General features: G+C 47.6%; 1 protein-coding gene across 1 annotated transcript in view; it reads right to left on the reverse strand.

Moving 5' to 3' along the window:
* The window catches only part of SINHCAF (SIN3-HDAC complex associated factor), a 154,151-nt gene that overhangs the window by 53,880 nt on the left and 78,695 nt on the right, over positions 1 to 21,576 (reverse strand). Inside the window, 1 exon segment of the mRNA XM_078647470.1 lies at positions 17,443 to 17,445. Within this exon segment, the coding sequence (XP_078503596.1) occupies positions 17,443 to 17,445 (3 nt within the window).

The following is a 21,576-nucleotide window of genomic DNA, read 5'->3' on the forward strand; positions in this document are numbered from 1 at the left end:
GCTAATTTGATAAATTCTCAACCTATAGCAGTGCGGGCAAGGACCCCGACAGAGTATATAGAGGGTAGTGACCCAATAAACTCGGGGGTGGATTTGTCATTTAGGAGGGATTCCCTAAAGTTACCACCGGAATCCACACCGGATACGGTCATTCTTACCAATGTTCCATCACTTAACACAACCTCTGTGGAACACTGGTCATCCCTTAAAAACAAGGCCCTCCATCTACTACACAACAGAACTGTTTTGGGTACGCATCTTTTCCAAGAGTTCAAGATGATATGTAGAACCCCGTGGGTAGGCATGTCACCTAAAGTGTGTAGTGGTGATTGTGTGGTCTTGAACTTTGGGTCCCCGCACCTTGTAAGGGCGATCCTAGAAAGGGCAGGGGCTAGGCATCTGAACAGGGATGGCATTTCTATAATGCCTCTTGGGTTTTTCTATCGTAACACTTTAGCACCCGCTCTTAAATCAGGCCTAGATTTGTCTTGATTATAATGTGCCCGTTTACAATAGATTTGACTCATTTACTAGTTTAGAGGATATAGATTGACTGAGTGGGTTACCTTTCAGCACAGCATAACCCCCCTACGCAGTCTGATTTGGGAAAGGGTGTAATAGTACAAGACTCAATACTTGGAGTTGCTTCCTCTCTGTTTTTACAGGGTATGTCTACTATTCATAATCAACTACCATCTCCCGGTTTTACGGTGCCTCTGATTAGTTCTTGTAACTCAGTAGAGCTCAGCCATGGGAATGATACAAATCATTCTTCACCAGGGTGTGGACTAAGTTTTTTATCAAGAGATATTGAAAATTCAGTCCCTAAACTGATTTCCTGGAATATAGCGGGCCTAGCAAGTTAAACTGCTTCTAGTGAATGGTCCTCATTTATAGAAGCGCAGGATATTGTTTTCATGCAGGAGACCTGGGCCACAGAGAAAGTTTTTCGTCCAGGTTATTTCAAATTTTCAAAATCTGCAGAACAGGGAATGCGTGGTCGGCCCAAAGGGGGTTTGACAACATGGGTAAGGCAGTCCCTCCAACTTAAGCTGGAGGAGATTTCCATTGAATCCAGGGACCTCCTTATTATTAAGCTGTACAATGGAAATCTCCCAGGTATTTTACTCATTAATGTCTACTCCAGGGAAAATCAGGGTGGCAAAGCTTCGGAAACGGTCGCTATTTTAGATTCTTTTTTGACCAAGAACCAAGGGGAAGATCTGGTTCTTATAGCCGGAGACTTCAACTGTACATACGAACCTCTAGATATCTACGACATGCACTTCAGTGCAGAAGAGGATGAGTTGTGGTCTATTCCCTCACTGGATCTCCCCGTTATCAAAAAATGGTCTAGTGCTGCATTACAATTGAACATTTTCTGTATGGAACATGGGGTGAGAGCAGCAAACAGCCGTACTACAGCTAATTCGGACAAAACTGGGATGGCAACATTCACAAGTGGGCTATGTGCAAGTCGTATAGACTTTTTTTTGTTAAGCAAAGAACTCTGGCCGTCCCTATTAGACATGGAGGTAATTGTCCGTATTGAAAGTGATCACAATCCCTTGCTTCTTTCGTTGCGCTTCCATAATTCCACCCTAGTAGCGGGTATGGCAGGTAACCTTGAACATGTAGAAGCAATTATACTCGTCACCATAAATAGTCTAAGGTGGCGTGTAATGCCAAGAGTGTGACCCACATGAATATGCTGGTATCTAGAGCGATAGTTAGACTCCAGGCAGAGGCAGCACAAGAAGCACAGAGCGATAGAGAAGTAGATGTCCATGAGCTCCTTTTTAATGATCTTAAAATGTATTTTATTACTAAAAATAAAAAATCTAACCAACCAGCACGACCTAAAGCAGCAGAATGGTATAATTCATCCTGTCGGACAGCCTACAGATTGTTAGCAGAGGCTATAAGGTCTAAACATAGGGCATTAATAAATAAAAGTAGGCTTTCTTACAAGGCGGCGCAAGTAGCAGCCAAAAGAGATTGAGACGAGGAGCATTGGGTTGCCCTGCTGGAAGCAAGCACCAGGAGAGATATGACCTCGTTCCTGCACCTGGTGAAGTGGGGCAATGGCGCTCCGGCTAGTGTCCCATCAAACCATGTGGAGCTGCAGCAGTGGGTCTCCTATTTCGGAGGTAAATTCACTAGTGACTCTGTAACCAGTGTCTTCACGGGAATACCAATAGAAAGCCCTGTTCTTCAGATTACTAAGAAGGAAGTTGAAAATGCTCTGCTTCGGGTCCCAAAGGGTAGGGCGCCGGGGCTCGACTGTATCCCCGCTGATCTGTTCCTCAAATACACAGGATTATGGGCCGAATACATCCAGCTCCTGGCTAATGCCATTGCCAAAGGAGCTCGCTTACCCTGTACCTGGGCAGGAGCAGTGATTTTGCCCATTTTTAAAAAAGGGGATCGGTCGTTACCGGCCAATTATAGGCCCATAGCCTAATAGATTGTATTCAAAAGGTTATCGCAAGGGTTGTGTTGTGCAGAATCTAGGTCTGGCTTGAGGAATCTGCCATCTTGTCCAATCTACAGGCAGGTTTCAGGCAATGTATAAGCACTGTGGACCAGGTCATGAGGTTCATCCTGTTATATTAGCTCACTGTGACTATAGGGAGGGGTACCATCTATGCAGCGTTTGTGGACCTCAAATCTGCATTTGACTTGGACCCACGCAATAAGATGTGGAGCATATTAGCAAAATTGGGCATGCCGGCTGACCTGTTGGCATACTGTCAGATATGGGTTTGGTCCATTTGTGGTCATCACCAGCGGACAGTACATTTCCATCAAAACCTGAGTTTAAGGCTGTCTATTGGGCTATGGTCAACATGAAACACATCCAGACCTCCTCTGGCACCTCCCTTTCTAGTGTCTTTTTAGATTCTAAGCTGGAGCCCAAATTTGAGGTGTATTGGGATAATATTTCATCGACCCGCGATAGGAAGTTATTACACCAGTTCAGAGTGGGAACCCTCCCCACCAACAACTTTACAAGCAAGTGGGCCAATACACAATCCAGCCGCTGTCCGTTTTGCGTGGACATTATAGAAACAGTAGGTCACATTTTTTTCGCTTGTCCCGCTTACAATAAACCAAGAACGATGTGGCTGAAATCAACCTGTGTTAATATGGGTATTAGGTCTAGCCTTGAGGCCCTTCGAATCCTTAAAACCTCTGTGGCTGTTCCGGTTGTGGTAGCAGTAGCAAAATATCTAGGATGGGTATGGGTGCTTCGATGGAAAGAGAAGAGGCAGAGGCAAAGGCTCATTTCTAGCAAAGTCTTGTGGCTTTTGACTTACCATCCTGTATTATCCTGCTAGACGAATTGTACCCTTGTAAATGCTGTGAGCCAAATATATGTCTACAAACATGTTTTTTTTTAACGCTTAATGCTTTTAAATTATTTAATTACAACAATTTTTAAATATCAATTAAGGTGCGAAATTACAGACACTGTATCAATCAATGTAATTTACCATGAGTAGCCCTGTCACTGTTTTTATTATATATTTTGTATATGTTTTAACTTTTGTGATATTATTCAAATCGAAATAAAGTTATAAATTAAATGAAAACAAACACAAGTAGTAGCTAGGTTTGTGTGCCCATTGTAAGATAAGCAAGCACTCCTCTGGATGTTTGAGGTAGCTAAACTCTAGGAACTCAAGTGCCAGATTGTGAGGTTCAGCTCTATTCGTTCTAGGTGTCTGAGCCGGCACACATGCCAAGTGAGAAGGTCCAGCTTCACCTGACGTCTTCAGGACACCTGAGTACCGGGGCTGCCTTGCCCACGTTGGTGCTCCCAGAATGCGGATCATGGACACCTGCCTCTCAGAGAGGAGGAAGAGCTTGGAGAGATTGTGGCCAGGGTCCGGATTAATCAACAGCTATTTTGCAGGTCATCGAGGACCTCAGAGAGTTTTTCGAAGATCGACCTCTCTGAAGTGTCCGATCATGATATCAAAAGGGGCTTTAACAGCAATTATGAAGGCAGAAATGATGTGGCTTTCTGTGTCGATTGTGGCTCTGAGTGGGTGTTTCTCAGGCCTTGCAGTTCATACAGACTCGAGGAATGATGACAAACCTGTCTCTCTAGTCTGGAATGTGCTACTCAGAGGAGCCAAATCCGAGGGTTTATGCTGTTGTTGGCTTGACTCTGGATTTGAAGCCCGGGTGTGGGTTGGCCTCTACCTCACAGCGAGTTCTTGCATTTACTCCTCTTCTGCTTCAGAGGCCACTCAGAAGATGGCCTCTGGACTCTCGCCTCACTGTGCTTCTGAAATACTGGGTGGATGGGCACTCGGCCCAAAGATGTTGGGTGTGACAGAGGAGGCTTGCCTGGCATCTTATGGTGAACCCAGTGTTGCTCTCTCTGTCGTTTTCCCACAGAATGCATGGCAAGCATCCCAGGATGTCTCCTCGAGGTTGGCGAAAGTCACAGATTAAATATCGTGCTGGTCGCTCCAGGGCTATTTGGCATTACCTGGAAGGATGTAAGCTTCATACCCTTGCTATAGGTGCTTCATACCCTTGCTATAGGTGCATTCTCCAAGACAAGCAAGTCATGCCAGTCTGTATTCACAACAAAAATCTATTGCTCCTAGGGGACTTCAATATTCACTATGACGACAGTAATACCCCCTTGCCAAACAGTTGGTAGAGAATATGGAAATCCTACAGTTGTCCCAGAGAATTAAACAACCAACACACACGGCTGGACATATTCTAGACCTGATGTTCTCTAATATAAATCCTATCCTCATCAAAGGGATAAAGTCATTGGCATGGACGGATCACTCCATGATCGAGTTCAATATCCGCCTACCTGTTAAAAACACCAGACCCTCTTATCCAGCAGGGACCCAAAGGAGGAGTTGGGCTAACTTTAACGTAGAAACCTTTCAGCAACACTTCATGTACTCCTAAACAAGCACCAACGAAGTAATAGATAGGCTTCAGAACCATATCATGAAGGCACTTGAACATTGCTCAGTGCGTCGCCTCAACTCCAAACCCAGGCGTACCACGTCAGAAAACTGGTACGGGCCAGAACTAAAGGCTTCAAAAAGAAAATGTACACTGCTCGAACATAAATGGAGATTAACAAGAACTCAAGAGACTAAAATGGCATATAAAAAAGAACTCACACAATACACCAAAGCCATTAGGAAAGCAAAGAAGGATTACTTCTCTCGCAGAATAACAGAAAATAAAGACTCGTCTAAAGAGCTTTTTAAAATAGTAAAAGAACTATGCAGTCCTACCAGTCTCTCATCAAATCTGACTCCCTCACAATTAGGCTGCGATAAAATGAACGACTTTTTCTGTGAGAAAATAGATAAGATCTACTCGTCATTTTCCATCCCCGAATCGGATGGCTCGGAGGACCACGAGCCACCCTTCGCTCAATCTTGTTGTTCCAGTTTTGGCCCATTCTCGGAAGACGAAGTGGGCAAAGCTATGCTAGAAATTAAATCTGGCTCCCCTCTGGACCCTTGTCCCCACCATATTTTTCAGCAACTTATCCCAATAATTTGCCCAGCAGTGACTCAAGTGCTGAACCACTCACTAGAAGCTGCGGAATTCCCAATCAGCTGGAAGAACGCCACAGTTACCCCTCTTCTAAAAAAAGCAGGCCTAGACATCAATAATCCAGCCAATTACAGACCCATATCTCAGCTACCCTATTTATCTAAAGTACTAGAAAAACTGGTCAATAGGCAGCTGACCAGTTTTCTTGAAGCAAACAACTTACTAGATATCTCACAAACGGATTATGGGCATTCAACCATTCAATGGGCATCCCATTTGGGCCTAGAGCCTTGCCCGAGTGGAGTGCATTTCATCAGTTGTCAGAGCGGCATCAAGGTCTTTTGCCGCCTCCTCCGTCAGTGTAGGTACGGAGACATGATTCAGAGCCTCCCGAGCCTCTTCCTCGGTCACAAGTACCGTGGGGGTATATACCTCAGAAAAGTAATCGGCCAATACTTCGACAATGTCTTCCGGCCTGGTATGCACTGTCCCATGTGAGTCCGTAATTTGCAAAATATTCCTGTTACCCCCCTGTTTTCTATCGAGCCATGCCAAGAGTTTGCTAGCTTTATCCCCAATATCGTACACCCTGTGTTTGGTGGCTGCAATATCTGCCAAGGTTAATTGCCTCAGGTGGTCGTCGAGGCGACGTTGATGCAATTGCAGTGAGTGTAGTGTGTCATCCGATGGATCGGCCATATGGGCAGTGTTGGCCCTTTCTACATCTAGTTCCAGTTCTGAAGCTTCCCTCCCCTGCGTTCTCTTATGGTGCGTGATTGCTGCAATGGCTTGCCCTCTGAATACTGTTTTATAAGCCTCCCATAGTATTGAAGGCGATTGTACCGAAGCCCGATTTTCTTCAAAATAATATCAGGTAGCTTTCTTTAATTCCGTACTAATAGATGGAATCTTAAGATACCCTGGAAAGATTGGATAGACCCTCTTGCGCGTTTTCCCTAAACTAGACACAGTCAAAGTAATCGGTGAATGGTCCGAAATACCCCTCGGTTGTATCTGCGCTTCGTCTATGGTAAGAAGAGCGTTCCCTAATGTGAGGAAGTAATCTATCCGTGAGAGGCTATTGTGTGTAGCCGAGTAATAGGTGTATTGCTGTTGTTCTGGATGTAACAGGCGCCACACATCCATCAACCCTTGTGCTTCCAGAAAACTATGAAGCTTACTGGGACCTCCTGTGTGCGTTCGTAGTGGGAATCTGTCAAGAGTGTTATGCAGTATTGTGTTAAAGTCTCCCCCAATGATTAAGTCTCCGTCAGGGAGACTCAAGAGGAACCTGCCAAGGTCTGGCAGCGCCACGGCGTGCAGCGCCGGCGGGATATAGACCGACACCACATTCAATGGCCTGCCTTCCCACTGGCCTTGAACCGCCGCGAAGCGGCCCTGATCGTCCGTCTTGGTGGACTTCACAATGTATTGGGAGGATGTTCGTAGCAGTATGCCAGTACCGCGGGATCCCGAGGTGAATTCCGCGTGTGCAATCATGCGGTAGCCCCGTCTATCCATCGCCCGTGTGGCCGTACCCACTAAGTGTGTCTCCTGTATCAGGACCAGGGCAGGACCCAACCTCTTAATTCCTTGCATAACCAGGCCTCTTTTGATCTTATCGCCCAGTCCCCTAACGTTCCATGACATGATTTGTAGTGGGGTTATTGGGGCGAGGCTATCTATCCTGGCCATGGCGGTGGCTTGTCATGTGGCCCAAGTAATGTCTCTGGATTCATTCCCTCTCGTATCCCTTGGGAAGTACTGATGTGGGGGTTAGCCCAGCGCTTCTTGCATTTGGCAGTGTGTCTGTGAAGGAGCAATGCAGGCTTAGAGCCAGCATGCCTACTTTCGTGTTCCTGCACGCGAGTCTTGTGACATTGTGTGTTGATAGTGCCGTAGTACATAGTGTGAGTGTGAGTCAAGCATTGAACCTTGAGGACCAACTGGTCCCGAACATGAACCCTTCCCCTTCCCTTAAACGCCCCCCTCCCTGCCCCCCTGCTATACGGACTCGAAACTGCCCGCCCCCCCAACTTAGCAGAGTGCATGTCCCATTCCCACAACAGTTTACTTGCGTGCTGGGGTAAAGGACTCTCCGAAGTCAGCAGCCCCTCAGTCTCTTCCCCGGAGGTCCAGCGCCCAGTGTCCAGTGGCGGGCCTTAGGCGTTCCGTAAAATGGGACCGACAACCGGTATATCTTGGAAGTCATTGTTCCTCAACGTCTTCTTCACCCACGTCTTCTCTTAAAGGTGTGTCTCTCTCCGTTCCCCCACCTGATGCTTGGGATTCCTGAAGGCGTCCGGTGGCACGATCTTTCTGGTGCCGGTTAGATCTCCGAGGGTGCGTGTCCGTTCGCCATCCCTCCAGCCATTCTCGCACGGATTCCGGGGTATCGAAGAACCATGTTCTATTTTCTGCAACAACCCGCAACCTAGCCGGGAAGAGCATTGAATATGGGAGTTCTCTTGCCCTAAGTTCTTTCTTTACTTCGAAGAAGGTTCTTCTCCTGCGTGCGACATCCGCCGTGTAGTCTGGGAAGAAAGCCACAGTGGAGTTTTGTAGTCTAATAGGGGGGGACGACCGTGCTGCCTGCAGGATGGCATCCCGGTCCCGGAAATTGAACCTCCGGGCAACAATTGGTCGTGGGGTCGCCCCCGGTTTAGGTTGGCCCCCTGGCACGCGGTGCGCCCTCTCCACAGAAAAGAAGGCAGACAGTCCCTTCGGTTTAAGTTCGTTCGTAATCAGGCTTTCAACGTACAGGTCCATGGCTCTCGTGCCTTCCGACTTCGGCACGCCAATAATGCGGATGTTGTTCCACCTAGAGCGTCCCTCCTGCTCGTCGAGTTTCTCCCGTAGAACCTTGTTGTCTGTCGCCAACTTCTCCACCGCCTGCTGAAGGTCAGACACGTCCCTCACTAGGGATTTGTTACCACTTCCATGGCGTTTACCTTCTCCGTCATTTTATGGAAGTCTGCCCTGAGCAGTGTTACATCGGTGGAAATCGAACCCACTGTAGTATGTAGATGTGCCAAGGCCTGCATCACATCGTCCAGCGTCGCCTTCTTGCCTCCTGACGCTTCCGTGGTTTTCCCGGCCGTCCCCAACCCCGTGATCGGGGAGGTGGTTGATTTGTCGCAAGCGTAGCGGTCTATTCGGGTCTGCGTAGTGCCAGACTTTTGTCCCCTCCCCGCCATGCCTGCGGCTTTCGCGGTCTTCAGGTACTCCTGACCCAGGGGATCGCCTCCTCCTGCTATCGATGTTGTGTGTTGAGTTCGTCGCCTTAAGTCGTGGTCAGGCAGGGCACTCCACCACCGTCCAGGGGGGTCAGCGAGCCAAGGTCTGCAGATCCACAAAGTCTCTTTTGCGCCCGTCGAGGTCTATAGGATGAGATCCGTTCTACAGTGGTGGTTGCACCCAGCTGTTCTCAGCAGGAGGCGCGCCGCCTACCAATTCCAGCGCAGGGCCTGAAGTGACTTGTATAGGGTTGTCCGTGTGTGGCACCGTGCAGGGGGTGCCAAACAAGCCTTCGCCGCCTCAGTTCCAAAGGACGTGGGTAGGCCACAGGCGGATTGATCCCCCCTCTGGGCGAAGTTATGCCGAGTGCGGCGTCGCACTCCTCTACCCCCAGGTCAGGGCGCGCTGCTCCTCGAGTGGTAGATCTCAGCGTGCTGCTGTGGCAACAGTCCCCCTTCACGTCGCCCCACGGGACCAGTGCCTGAGGCGTGTCACATGCCCCGTACCTCCAAGTCCCGGTTCCGCGTGTTTGAGCAAAGGTCCCGGTATATTCGGGGGGGGGGGTGTCTGTCTCCGCTCCGAGTTGTTGGCCCCACTGGTGAAGGTCGGCTTAGGATGTGAGCGGCTGACAGGCACGTCCACCGAGCCTTTTATCTTGGAGGATTAGATGATCCCTGCGCCCGGTCAGTGGACACCCAGTCGTTCGGCCCTTGTAGGAGTGCCCCCCCTCCGCTCCCACCGCGTCTCACACCGCCTGGGCCAGAGCTCTCGGTCAGTGTCCAATTCGCGCCTGACGAGCAGCGGCCCCCACTGCGTGAAATGGCGGCTCCCTTCCACAGTCCGCAATCTTCCCTCTCACCGGGCCGCTGTGCCTGACGTGGCTACCGGGGTGAAGGGAGAGGTGAGCACACACCAAGTCCGTGTCTCCGGTGGCGATCCGAGGGGAACAGCTGGGGGCACTCTCCGGATCGCCGCACTCCCTCAACGAGCAGGGGCACTTCCGGCGAGGGTCCCCCGGAGTATCTCCACTTCCTGTCGGGCACGGCCGTTAGGGCAGTCCCCGGTCTGCTTCGTTCCTGTGGGCCTGTCTGCTGCTGTCACGGCCGTCGGCTCCCAGACAGCGGATTTAGGCACCGCTCGCCGCCGTTTGCTCCGCCCGGTCCTGGGCTCTGGTTCCCTCCTGCGGGGATGAAAAATTTTGTCGGATCACTTGCCGGATCGTCGGAGAGGCCGCCTTAACTACGGAGCCTGTCCCTTATGCTGCCGCCATCATCGGCTGCTAGCCACGCCCCACATAACTATTTTTTTGATTAAAGGGAGTTTGATACCTGATGCGTCTCTTCCGTACAACGCATCAGGGAAATTAAATGAGAGGAAAGCGCTGGGCAACGGCTACAACTCGCCCACCGCAGCTGTCCTCAGGCTTTGTTTTGTTAATAGGATGCAGCTGATCGACGGACAGACACTGTGATGTCACAATATCAGGTGACAGTTGCAGTGCCTCCGCGATCAGCTGTCTTACCCTTCTCTCGTCTCAACGTTTTTCTTTAGCACATTTGATATTGTTTTAGTTTTGAGTATCCTTGCCCCCCCTTTTCATGAGGGCACTGCTTTCTTCTACCTTTAGTTATCTTTTGCCTGATTATTTAAGGTTCCCAAGGGAGCCATAGGTTTTATGAGGGAGTTGCCTTCTAAATATAAATTCTTAATTTTGACTAAGCACACTTTCTTCCCTTCCTTATAAAAGCAATATATATATATAGGTCCTGATAAAAAGACTAATACAGCAACGGATGCGTTCTTGGGTACGTGAGACCCTAGAGCATGTTATGAGTAATAAGAGACCACCTGTCTCTGATAAAAAGGGTGATTATGGTTCAGCTTCAGGGGGAGAATCTGACTGCGGTGTAAAAGGGGTCAAGAGAGTGAAAAAGACAAAACACATGGAGAAGTCTTCTTCCCTAAGTATGACAGGAGGTCCAAGCACCTCAAAATACACAGGAGGTCTTAGCATCTCCATGAAATCAGTAGGTCTAAGCGCCTCAAAGACATTTGGGTGTTGTATGCAGCGCAGATTTTAAAGGTGTCGGAACCGGCACGCTTAGTTCAGATGCTCAGATTGGCATACAAGATACTAACAGGGTGTAGTGTAGTTCCTATATCCCTAATAAGCTCTGCACATTGGAATAACATACACTATAGATTTGTCATAGGACTGAGGTCAGTATGTCTCTATCGAGTATATTAAACTTAATTGTGTGTGCCAGCTAACTCAGAGGTCACTAAAAACTTTCTCGAATAAAGAAGAAGGGATTAGTTTCTGACAACCGCATAAACATGACAACTTTGTTTCCCTTAGAGTCGGAACAATATCTTCAGAGTCGTGGAAACAATAGATAACTATTTCACTCAGTCAGGGTTGCATAGAAATAGAGAGACATGCATTTCAATAAAAGGGGTTTATTGAACAGTGTTATTTCTCATGCAAGAGATATGAACTGCTACAATCCTTAGACAGAATGCGAAGTATAATGCGTACAGCGTAAACAGTAATATAAAATAATACTGTAATAGCATTGTCTGTTGCTCTGACATATATAAAAATACATACACTAAAAACACAGGCTAAAATACTCAACTGGTGCTTCTACAATACGCCTACCCCAGTGTACCTAACCTAGGTCTATTACTAGGGAAGAAGTAGGTGCTGCCTTAGCATAGGTGTTAGTTCTGCCAAGAATGGCCAAAGATTTCTCTAGGTTCTAATCAGCTCCATACCTTAGAATGAGAGAGGTTGGTATCTCTTTCTCTGGACTCGATTTCCCAACACCCCGCAAGGGGAGACAGAAACACTGGAGCTTTATTCTCGGCAGGAGGATGACAGCGTCTAGTCAGTGCGTCAGCTGGGGAGTTGGCTTCCTTCGGTACTTGCTGAGGCGAGCTGCGTCGTGCAAGTAGGTAGTCGAACTGCACCGAACCACACCGTGCTTTGCCATAGCAAGTGAAGGTATATTTATACCTTGAAGGTGGGTAGAAATGCCAGTATTTAGGTAAGAGTCGGGCATATGAACATCATGAATTAACCCCTAAGGAATAGATGTTCATGCATAATAAATGAGTTCTTAGAGAAATCAATATCCAAGCAAGGGGAAGTCCCTAATGGCTTTCTAAGAACTCGTTGTGACGTAGATGAACGGATGGAAGCAGCCATGCCTGTATTTAGGTAGCATGGACTATGCCTAAATAAGGACTGGATTTCTGTGCCTATATAAGGGTAATGTGAATTATACCTATATAAGGGCATGAATCGGGAAATTCATACGGGATCTAAATCGATACACAACAGGGGGAGAAGAACTTCTGAATGAGTGGCTACTGGATGAATATATCTTTGACCTAGACCAAGGGTCATTGATGTGGATGACCATCTTACAGAAGATGAGGCTTCATCTACTTCCAAGGGGAAAGTGAAGGACCCAATGGGGCAAAATATGTTTTCCACTCACAATATCAGGCACCCCAGAAGTGCAGAGTTGTAGCCCCAGGATTACGTAGATAGGTTCATCAGGCTATGGATCAGACACTCCCTGGAAAAGGAGGCTCGTAATATTCCTAGAGCTGAATGCTCAAGACCTGTGATCCACGAAAAAGTATGTGTAACGCCTAACCTCAATCCGGAGCTTATTACTTTTCTTTTTAAACTTGGCAGGGATCATGAAAAGGTCCCTTAATGTATGTCAGGATCGACTTCTTGATGTGTTAGGTCCCCTCGTTAGAATAATAGATCTGGCAGAGGAAGCCTACATCAGTGAGATCCCTGTAGATATAAAACTCCTCAAGGGTTGGAGTCAAAGGGCCTTGGTCCTTCTGGACAAGGTCAATGCTGACCTCATCGCAGAGGGACATAGGGTCTTATTATCCAAAATTAGTTCAAAACTGGGAGACCTTGCTGAGAAGGAACCCTCAGTGAATCCTAAGGGCCTCCTCTTTGGGGAGGATATGATCAAAACTCAGGGAAAGTATGTGGCTAGGTTCACAACCCTTGACAAGGCTCAATCCAGCATGAGAAGGGTTTTTAACCGCTGAGTTTTTGGTCAGGCCGGCAGGAGGGGCCTTCCTGCCAGCCGGGGCTCCAACATGACCCAATTTAGACAAAGAGGATTTGGTAGAGGTTCTCAGTCTAGTGCTTCATTTTCCTTCTACCCGCAAAGAGGACGAGCCTTCTGCGCGAGAGGATCCAGATCATGTGGTTAAGGTTGAACAAGTTTCCAGAGTGAGTACAAAGATTTCTCTTGTTTCTTATTCCCCGAGAAGAGTGGAGGGCATCTCAGGTTTTTTTCCTGAGGTCTGGGAAACAATACACAAGACCCATGGATTTTGGAAACCATTCAAGGTTTCAAAATAGAGTTTCTAGAGATCCCCCATCAGACTGTTTCACCAAGAAACCTAGATTTACCTTTAGACTAGCAGAAAGTGGTAGAAGAAGGAATTAATTCTATGCTACAGAAAGGCGCAAAAGTGGAAGTACACTTAGCGTGCAAGGTATTTGTAAGCGTGCTGTTCCTTGTGGAAAATGACAAGGGGTGGTGACCTGTGATAAATCTAAGGAACCTAAACAGGTATCTTGTTTACAGACACTTCATGTCTACAAAACCCCCAAATGGCAGTCGGCTAAACCCCTACTGCACAAGCTGCACTGGCTGCCTATAGAACAGAGGGCGGCCTTTAAGCTAGGCTGCCTCACGTTCAAAACCTTCCACTGTACCAGCCCCGCTTTCCTGACCTCACTCATCAACCCACACCGCCCTACTCGCAACCTCCGCTCAGCTCACCTCAACCTGCTTGCTGTCCCCAAAACCGAAACCAACAAATTCGGTGGCCGTCGGTTCGCCCTCCTGGCCCCTAAATTCTGGAATCCTCTGCCCCTGACCATCAAATCCAGTAGCTCCCTCCTTCATTTCAGGAAACTGCTCAAAACCTTCCTTTTTCCCCCACCTTGCTAAACCCCGCTTCATCCGTCCTCAGCCTCACCTCTGTCCTACAGCGCCAGGAAACCCATGGTGTCAGCGCGCTTTACAAATCCCACTTAACATAACATAACTTAACATTGAAGGGATCCACCTTCTCAGAGATATGTTGTTAGAGAAGGATTGGCTGGTAAAGCTAAACCTGAAAGATGCCTATTGAACCATCCCTATGGCCCAGTACTGCCAATGCTATCTCCAATTCACTTGGCAAGGCCATCTCCACCAGTTCCAAGCACTCCCCTTTAGTCTCTCTTCAGCACCTTGGTGCTTTACCAAAGTAATGAGAGTGGTTGGTGCTTACATCAGAGAGAGGGGAGTACGTATGATTATATACCTGTACGATATTCTAATTATGTACCAATGTCCGAGAGATTTGAATACAGTGATAACTCTTCTGGAATGTTAGGTTTAATAATAAACCAGGAGAAGTCCATTCTTACTCCCGCCAGATCCCTAGAGATTTTAGGCTTCACTATAGATACAGTGAAGGTGGTTCTTCTTTTACCATTAAAGAAGATTTCCAAGATTCAGAAGGAGATAACGTATGTATGGAAAAGCGATTCCTTAACCTTGAGAGAGCTTACCAGACTTCTGGGCCTCCTCTCTCCTGCCATTCAGGCAATTCTTCCAGGCTCTTTACACTATCATTCTTTACAGTGAGTGAAGGCAAAGGGTCTTCGAGGGGGCTTGTGGTATGAAGACTGGGTTCACCTAGATCAGGAGGCCAGGTTAGAGTTGATTTGGTGGCTGGGGAATCTGTATGCCAGGAATGGATGGGCACTCTTTGGTTGTTCCTTCAGAATTTATTCTGGAGTCAGATGCAAGTCTTCATGGTTGGGGTGTCTGGTCTCACATGGTAAGATTGCATCACATAAATTATCTGAAATTGACTGCAGGTCTTTACGCTCTTATGAGCTTCAAACACCGTTTGCAAGCAGAGCCATTCTTATGAAAATTGGCAATGTTTCTGCCATAGCATACATAAATCAGTTGGGGGTACAAGATCCTCTGACCTTTCAGATTTAGCCAAGAGACTTTGGATGTTTTGTTTGGAGCACAGCATCAGACTGAGAGCAGAGTACTTCCCGGGGAATACAAAGTGTTAGCAGCCTGGAACTCAAGGTTCTTAAGGGATTACAGCCACTGGAAGTTGAACAAGATCTACTTAAGAAGTCTGTCCCAGGTATGGGGCCCTTTGAAATTAGATCTCTTTGTAAGCAGACTGACATTTCAGCTGAAGAGGTACTTCAGCTGGGTATCAGACCCGGGTGCTCTGACAGTGAAAGCTTTTCTACAACTTTGGAAGGGAACTCATGCTTACACCTTTCCACCATTTACGGTGATTCAGAGGGCTCTTCAGAAGGTCAGACAGGAGAGATGCTCACTTGTGTTAACTCCATTTTGGCCATCCTGGGCATGGTTTCCATTGACCCTAGAGCTAGCTTGTAACATACCCTTTTTAATTCCTGCTGAGCAAGAACTTTTAAGAGAAATTGATGGAAGACAACATCCTCTAATTCTGGCAGGTACTTTGAACCATCTTGCCTGGAGAATATCAGGAGATCTTGGGAAATGTCAGGCATTTCTAGATAAGCTGAGGAACTCCTGGAGGAGTCCTGGGCTCCTGGAACCCCCAGTAGATACAAAGGAATTTAGAGTACATGGGTACGTTGGCGATTTGAGAGGGACCTGGTTTCCTTGGAGGCCCCTATTGTTGAAGTGGTGAATTTTTGGGTCAAGCAGTTCAATAAGGGTCTTAGCTATAGAACGATTAATTGCTATAGGTCTGCAGTTTCGGGTGGACATGCTCTAGTGAACGGTAGAAGTGTTGGGAAAAATGTCATGGTCTGTAGGGTTTTTAAGATTATTAAGGAGACTCCCTAGACCTAAGTATGGGACCCTTTGGGATGTTAATTTTGTCCTGAAGTTGTTGTCTTCATGGCCAAGTAATAAATATTTAGATCTCAAGAGACTTTCTATGAAGCTAGCTTCCTTGCTCTGTCTAATATCCTGCCAGACATTATCGAATCTCAGGGCTTTAGAGGTAAGTAACAGAGTTTATGACGGCTTTGGGGTAAATTTTGAGATGGTTAAAAGAACAAAAACAATGTCCAACACTATATTTTACCCAAAATATGACTCCTGCAAGCAATTGTGTGTCGTTAATTGTATGAAAGAGTATGATTCCAATACTAGCGAACTTTGTCCTGATGGTACAGACGAGCTTCTGATCTCCTTTGTGAAACCCTTTAGAACGGCAACATCTCCTACAATTGCGAGATGGGTTAAATGGACTATGCAATCAACGTGCGTTGACCTCCAGAGATTTCAAGCTCATTCTATGGGAGGAGCTATAGCTAGTCAATCCTTTTGGAAGGGTAGCAGACTGGAGGACATTCTGAGGGCCGCTGATTGGTCTAATTTTACTACCTTTGCAAAAAATTACTATAAACCAATTGAACATGTCAGATGTAGTCTTGCAGGACTACATAAATATCAATAAGAAGGGGGGACAAGGAGCTCAATAGAGGTCTAGAACCCTTGCTCCCAAGATCAACTATGACAGTAATAAGGGTGTAACTGTTCTTGTGGTGCTGTATCTCAGTTCAGGTATGTGATGGAGGGCCTTCCTTATTATGAAGTGATGCCCTCACACTCCGGTGAAGGTGTCATGCTTCATCATCGTGCTTAGTTTATTGAGGGGTCGGTGCTATAATACCCCACGGGCCCCGCGAGAGAGCTCTTTAGCAGAGATCTTTTAAGTAGAACCAAGCTGTGATGGTGAGTGCGGGTGTGTGGGAGATTATTGAAGACGTGAATTAAAACTACTTGAGGGGTACCACAAAGTTATACTTAATCCGGGTTCCCCTTGGTAGGGATAAAAAGTGTGTGTAGTTTGTGAACTTCTCCTAATGGAGAATGGCAATCTATCAATGTGTATGGGTCGATATGTTTCACGCCTCAGTGGTCCAGGAGGGATCCATGGTGTTTCATCAGGATCGATAAAGTGAGAATCCTTACCCTTACTCTGGGTTACGTGGGGGGGTTATGTGTTACGTGGTATTCAATAATTGTCACTGAGAAAATCTATAATGCAAGTGAGTCACATAGGTGCCTGCTTATCAATTAACCAAAGATAAGGTCTTAATCATCCAACCCTCCAAATAGGAATAATGTGCACCTTGGGTCCAGGCATTCTGGGCAGGCAGAAGGAAGGGTGGGTGTAGTAAATATGGGTCCACAAGTAGTTGACTGGAAGTAACGATGCCCCCTGCTTGTCGGTGCCTTAGTGAGGCAGAATCATCAACATTCCAATACAGCCTTCACCTGACAGTTCAAGGACCGTACCAAGTGCTGGGTGAAGGAAGGGGGGTTTGAGGGGGAAGGTGGAATGATCTAAATATAGGTTACAACACATCATCCTCCCTAGGGAAAACAATAAAGGTGGAGAACAAGAGAAGGATGAAAAGGGGGGCGTAGGGAAGGATGATAAGAGTGAGGGAGGGGGGTAAGATACAGAGCCTCGGTGGGCCCTAGTCACAGTAATGCAAGGTCTTGCGCAAAAGACCACAATCCTCCATGCCATGGGGTACAGACAAAAGAAACACATCAAGTCATGCTATACTGTCTGTGCCAGTGCGGAGAGTATCTTTGTCTAAAGCTTTTCCTATTCTGCCCCTTATGCTTCCCGATGTCACCTTCCTCTGACCTGTCTTCCCCTGACTTGAGATCCCCTCCTCTGACAGGTACGACCTGGTCTTGACTCCACATTTTACCATCTTCCATGACGACTACATTCTTCTTCACTTCCTTGATTTTACATGGGGCATAGTACTTGTCACCACTTTTTCCTAGTTTCTCTGGTTTCCTGATGTAGACACTCTGTCCTTGCTTGAGGACCCTCTCCTTGGCACCCCACTTATTATCTTACCATTCTTTGTATTTTTTTTGTTTATTTTCGATCTTCTTCCTTCTCTCCTCCTGATCGATCTCCCCAGCTAGCTTCCTTCCCATCCAATTGGGAGATAACTTCGATCCGGCTTTCCTCCCTCTCAGCAACTCAAATGGAGAATGCCCTGTTGTAGAAATGGGCGTCGTATGGTATGCCCATAACATGTCCCTGATTGCTTCTTCAATATTTTTTCCCGCCTTGCTGGCCAGTTGTATGCATTCTTTCATCATGCGGTTGGCTCTCTCCACTTTCCCACTGGCTTTGGGACAGTATAATGGTGTACGGACATGGGCAATGGAGCAGTCTTTTAGAAACTCTTTCATCTCTTCTGAGACCAATTGTACGCCATTGTCCGTCACCATCGTGGAGGGAATACCTTCTCTTGAAAACACCTACCTCGAGAAATAGATGAGAGACTTTGTATTGACATTGTGTACCACCTTGTGTGTTATCCAGTTAGAGTAATAATCGATTAACACCAGCAAGTACCAATCCTGAGGACCTTTACCTTGAATGGGTCCTGCAATGTCGAAACCAAGCTTGTCCCAGGGTGCATTTGGGACTTCCACCGGGCTCAAAGGTGCGTGCTTTGTTACTTTCGACTTGTCGCTAAGACTACAGGCATAGCAATCACGTACTTTGTCCTCCATGTCTCGATCCATTGATGGAAACCAATATTCCGACCGTAATCTTGCTTTGCTGAGGCTGCGACCTAGGTGGCCCTCGTGGGCCAGTTCAATCACTTGATTCCTTAGGCCCTCCGGAGGAACCAACTTGCCTGACTTTAGGATGAATTTCTCTTCCACAGAAAGGTCATCTCGCACGTTCCAATAGGGTTGGATTTCTGTCTCTAGGGCTTTGCATTTGTTTGGCCAACCCGACACAATGTACGACTTCACTTTCTTCAATATTTCGTCTTGATCCATGTGTGCCTCCCATTGGTTTTTTGCCACTGCTACAAGGCCCACTTCCAGTATGGTGTCATCGCTCTTCTCTTCCTCCTCTTCTCCACAGATAGGAGCTCTCGAAAGGAAATCCGCTACTTTGTTTTGATAATGTTAATGTTAATGTTAATTTTGTCTTTTATAACGCACGGCTACTCAAAAAGAGTGTCCCGGCGCTTTATTGACAACCTGTGAAAGACAAACACAACACAGAAGCATGATGGGAACTGTAAAAGAAAAAGGGGAGTCTAAAGGGCAAAGAGCCAAGTTTTCAGGCCCTTCCTAAAAGCCAGCAGGTTCGAGGTGCTACGCAATGTGAGAGGCAGAGAGTTCCAGAGCTGTGGGGCCCGCAGCCTAAAGGAGCGCCCTCCCGTACGGGCCTTCTTCACACGAGGAACCAGAGCAAGAAACATCGATTCTGATCTCAGAGATCGTGCCGGATGGTAAAAGGCAAGCCTCCTTTGCAAATATTTAGCCCCAGATGCGTGGAGAGCCTTATGGGCCAGAGCCAGAGCCTTAAAAACTATCCGCTTTCGGATAGGCAGCCAGTGAAGAGACTGCAAGAGGCCGGAGGCTCTGGCTCGCCTGTGAAGGCCAAAAATGGCTCGCGCAGCCGTATTCTGGACCACCTGTAGCCGTTGCAAGAGGTACTCTGGCAAGCCAAGGTAGAGGATGTTGGCATAGTCCAGTCTAGAACCAATTAAAGCCTGTACCGTCGTCCTCCTGTGTTCCTCAGAGAGCAGAGGAAGAAACTTCCGAAGCATCCTGAGGAGGGCAAAGCAGGTGCCAGTGAGGGCAAGGATCTGAGATCTAAAAGTCAGACCATTGTCTATCCTGATTCCTAAATTCTTAGCCCACTGAGACGAGCGAGCTGGAGGAGACATATCAGCGGGCCACCATTCCTGCCAGTCTGGATCCGATTGACCACCGAAGAAGAGTACCTCCGATTTATCTGAGTTGCACATGAGGCTGTTCAGCTGGAACCATTCAAAAACAGCCCCAAGGCACTCACGGATACTCTCTCCATCAAAATCCTCTCCTTTCCTGCAGGTAAAGAGGAGCTGGGTATCGTCGGCATAAGATACGATCAGGGCCCCAAAAGATTCAGCCAATGCCGCCAGAGGGGTCATAAAGATGTTAAATAGAGTCGGGCTCAGCACCGAGCCCTGCGGGACTCCGACTCCCAAAGGCGGCATCTCAGCCGAGCAGGATGAGGCCCAGACCGTTTGCCGACGGCCCGCTAGAAACGATCTAAACCAGCTAAGCACCGTCCCCCTCAGACCGATCTCATGGAGTCTGACGAGCAGACCCTCGTGGGGGACGGTGTCAAAGGCCGCCGACAGGTCAAGCATTACCAGCATGGCTTTGCCGCCCGAATCCAGTGTCTCCTTGATGGCTTCAGAGACCTCCAGCAATGCCGTCTCAGTACTAAGATTAGGGCGAAACCCGGACTGCGTGGAGTGAAGCAGATCATACGATTCCAAAAAATTCGAGAGCACGCTGTGCACATGCTTCTCGCAGGGAGGAGAGAAATGGGCCTATAGTTGGCCAACACCTCGGGATCAAGACCAGGCTTCTTAATGAGGGGAATGACCATTGCCTGCTTCCAAGCCGAAGGGACCACCCCCTGGCTCAGGGAGAGATTCAGGAGGGGATTCGCCAACGGGTTAACCACTGCCGCCATCTTCGCCAAAAATTTGGCCGGGCACGGGTCTAGTGGCGAGCCCGATTTAAGATTGGCCATGAGTGTCAATGACGAAGAGGCTGAAATAGGCGGAAAGTCTGACAGGACTGGCCCTAGAGGAACCGATGGAGCTGGCTCAACATCAGAGCAAGGGGAAGTTAAAACCTGCCCTGGTGGAAAAGAGTCCTGAATCAGCTTTATCTTCATAGTGAAGAAGTTGGTGAGATCAGAAACCCACAGCTCAGAAGGTGCGGTCTGGATCGAATTTGACAGCGGAGCCGTAAATTCCCTGACAATCGTGAAGATCTCCTTGCAGGAATTAGACGCAGCCTCAATCCTCCTGGCAAAATAGGCTTTCTTCTCTAGGAGAATATCCCGATGATAGGCCTTGACCATGGTTTTATACGCGAGCCTGGCGGCAGCGTCGTACTGAGCACGCCAAGCCCTTCCAGTTGCCCAGGTATGTAAGCAGTTCTGAAATTGTATCCTTGCAATCCTAAAACCCATTTTGCGATGCGAGGAGTCAGGTTCTCCATGTCTTTTTTGGCGAACAACGAGACCAGCGGTTTATGGTCCGTATGTACTTCAAACGGAACACCCCAAACGTAAATTTTGAAGTGCCTAATGGCCCAATAAACCGCTAAAGCCTCCTTTTCCACTGTGGAGTAGTTGGTTTCAGGACCTGTGAGTGTCCTTGATGCAAACGCAACCACCTTCACCTTGTTATTCACCCTCTGTGCCAAGGTAGCGCCAATCCCTTTGTTGCTGGCATCCATTGAAATTATGGTGTCACTTTCCGGATTGAACTTCCCTATGAAAGGTGCCTCTATGAGTGCTTTCTTTATGTTGGTTAAAGCCATTTCTTGATCTTTTCCCCAGTTGAAAATGCTATCCTTCTTGACCAACTCTCTTAGGGGTTGTGACACCGTAGCAAAATCTTTGATGAATTTCGCCATGTACTCTGCCAATCCTAGAAAAGACATGATGTCTTCCTTGTTGGTTGGAGTGGGTGCATCTCTCACTGCATTGACCAGATCACACTTAGGTTTGATGCCCTCTTCCGAGATTGTGTGTCCTGGGTAGTCCACCGAACTCACTCCTAATTTACACTTGCTCACTTTAGTGGTGAATCCTACCTCTTTTAGTCTCTCTAACACCTCTTTCGTGTTAACATTGTGC

This window comes from Lissotriton helveticus, chromosome 1_1 (genome assembly GCF_964261635.1).
Source record: "Lissotriton helveticus chromosome 1_1, aLisHel1.1, whole genome shotgun sequence".
Lineage (NCBI taxonomy): Eukaryota > Metazoa > Chordata > Amphibia > Caudata > Salamandridae > Lissotriton > Lissotriton helveticus.